Genomic DNA, 2,361 nt, shown 5'->3' on the forward strand with positions numbered 1-2,361 from the left:
CTTCTTTTTCTCTCTCTTGTGAACGTATTTTCTTTTGACGCAAGGGAGTACACTACTGTTAACCTTACGGAGGTTAGTGTGATTCATTTTGAGTGATCTATTACTGAAGAGAACTGTGGAAAGAGGCAGGTTAAAGAGCGTAATATCCACCAACTCTCGCAGAACAATCTTACGACGTGAACGGTTAAACGAACACGAAGTAATTGAAACTCCTGTGTTTGTTGTAGCAGTGGCCTTTACGGAGAAGAGGAACTGTTGACTGTCGTAGAGAGTGGTCGGAGCGAGTGTTCTGGGGGTTGAACGCTCGCTGTTGTTGCCTCGGAGCTCGAAAGACTCGGCCACTTTGAAACATGGATTCCTCGGACACGGGCGAGACGAGCACCCCGCTGGCGCTGTCGGCGACGTCGAGCGGCGACCTGTCGGCGGTGAACGGCACGGCGACCCCGACGGCCGCCGACGGCGGCGACCCGCTGCTGGTGTCTGCGGCGATGACGGCGCTGTACGTGGCCATCCTGGCGGCGGGGCTGGTGGGCAACGTGAGCACGTGCGCCGTGATCGCGCGCAGCCGCCACCTGCACACGGCCACCAACTACTACCTGTTCAGCCTGGCCATCAGCGACCTGCTGCTGCTCGTGTCCGGGCTGCCGCACGAGCTGTACAACATGTGGGTGCAGCCGTACGCGCTCGGCCAGGCCGTGTGCGTGCTGCAGGGCTTCGCGGCCGAGACGTCGGCCAACGCGTCCGTGCTCACCATCACCGCCTTCACCGTCGAGCGCTACGTGGCCATCTGCCACCCGTTCCAGGCGCGCGGTCTCTCCCAGCTGTCCAGGGCCGTCAAGCTGGTCATCGCCGTCTGGTGCGTCGCCCTCTGCCTCGCCGTGCCGCAGGTAACGCCTCTCCTTATATCTACATCTGGCTAAACATTTCAGAGCCGTCTCTACCATCAAGCCGTCTAAACGGACAGCACATTCGAACGTTGAGCGTACCCTGATTCTGACGTCATAGGCCATAGCGTATAAAAACCACGTTGCAAAAAAATGGCTCTGAGCACTATGGGACTTAACATCTATGGTCATCAGTCCCCTAGAACTTAGAACTGTTGTTGTTGTCTTCAGTCATGACTCTGGTTTGATGCAGCTCTCCATGCTACTCTATCCTGTGCAAGCTTCTTCATCTCCCAGTAACTACTGCAACCTACATCCATCTGAATCTGCTTAGTGTATTCATCTCTTGGTCTCCCTCTATGATTTTTACCCTCCACGCTGCGCTCCAATGCTAAATTTGTGATCCCTTGATGCCTCAGAACATGTCCTACCAACCGGTCCCTTCTTCTTGTCAGGTTGTGCCACAAACTCCTCTTCTCCCCAATTCTATTCAGTACCTCCTCATTAGTTATGTGATCTACCCATCTAATCTTCAGCATTCTTCTGTAACACCACATTTCGAAAGCTTCTATTCTCTTCTTGTCCAAACTATTAATTGTCCATGTTTCACTTCCATACATGGCTACACTCCACACAAATACTTTCAGAAACGACTTCCTGGCACTTAAATCTATACTCGATGTTAACCAATTTCTCTTCTTCAGAAACGCTTTCCTTGCCATTGCCAGTCTACACTTTATATCCTCTCTACTTCGACCATCATCAGTTATTTTGCTCCCAAATAGCAAAACTCCTTTACTACTTAAAGTGTCTCATTTCTTAATCTAATTCCCTCAGCATCACCCGACTTAATTCGACTACATTCCATTATCCTCGTTTTGCTTTTGTTGATGTTCATCTTATATCTTCCTTTCAAGACACTGTTCATTCCATTCAACTGCTCTTCCAAGTCCTTTGCTGTCTCTGACATAATTACAATGTCATCGGTGAACCTCAACGTTTTTATTTCTTCTCCATGGACTTTAATACCTACTCCGAAGTTTTATTTTGTTTCCTTTACTACTTGCTCAATATACAGATTGAATAACATCGGGGAAAGGCTACAACCCTGACTCACTCCCTTCCCAACCGCTGCTTCCCTTTCAAGCCCCTCGACTCTTATAACTGCCATCTGGTTTTTGTACAAACTGTAAATAGCATTTCGCTCCCTGTATTTTACCCCTGCCACCTTTAGAATTTGAAAGTGAGTATTTTAGTCAGAACTTACAACTACTTAAACCTAACTAACCTAAGGACATCACACAACACCCAGTCATCACGAGGCAGAGAAAATCCCTGACCCCGCCGGGAATCGAACCCGGGAACCCGGGCGTGGGAAGCGAGAACGCTACCGCACGACCACGAGCTGCGGACAGCACGTTGCAGAGTCTTTCCGAACGTGGAGAGCAATATCCAGCATGCCAGATACTCTGAACGC

The 2,361-nt window shown here is 49.9% G+C and overlaps 1 protein-coding gene across 1 annotated transcript; it reads left to right on the top strand.

The window, feature by feature from the left end:
* The first annotated feature begins 350 nt into the window (after positions 1-350).
* On the top strand, positions 351-920 carry LOC124594423 (pyrokinin-1 receptor-like). The gene has a single exon (XM_047132794.1). It carries the CDS (start codon positions 351-353, stop codon positions 918-920), a length of 570 nt encoding a protein of 189 aa, XP_046988750.1.
* The last annotated feature ends 1,441 nt before the right edge of the window (positions 921-2,361 follow it).

The sequence above is a fragment of the Schistocerca americana genome, chromosome 2 (genome assembly GCF_021461395.2).
Source record: "Schistocerca americana isolate TAMUIC-IGC-003095 chromosome 2, iqSchAmer2.1, whole genome shotgun sequence".
Lineage (NCBI taxonomy): Eukaryota > Metazoa > Arthropoda > Insecta > Orthoptera > Acrididae > Schistocerca > Schistocerca americana.

Excerpts from the sequence above, each read along its gene's own strand:
- LOC124594423 (XM_047132794.1), top strand. The coding sequence starts at position 351 with ATGGATTCCTCGGACACGGGCGAGACGAGCACCCCGCTGGCGCTGTCG.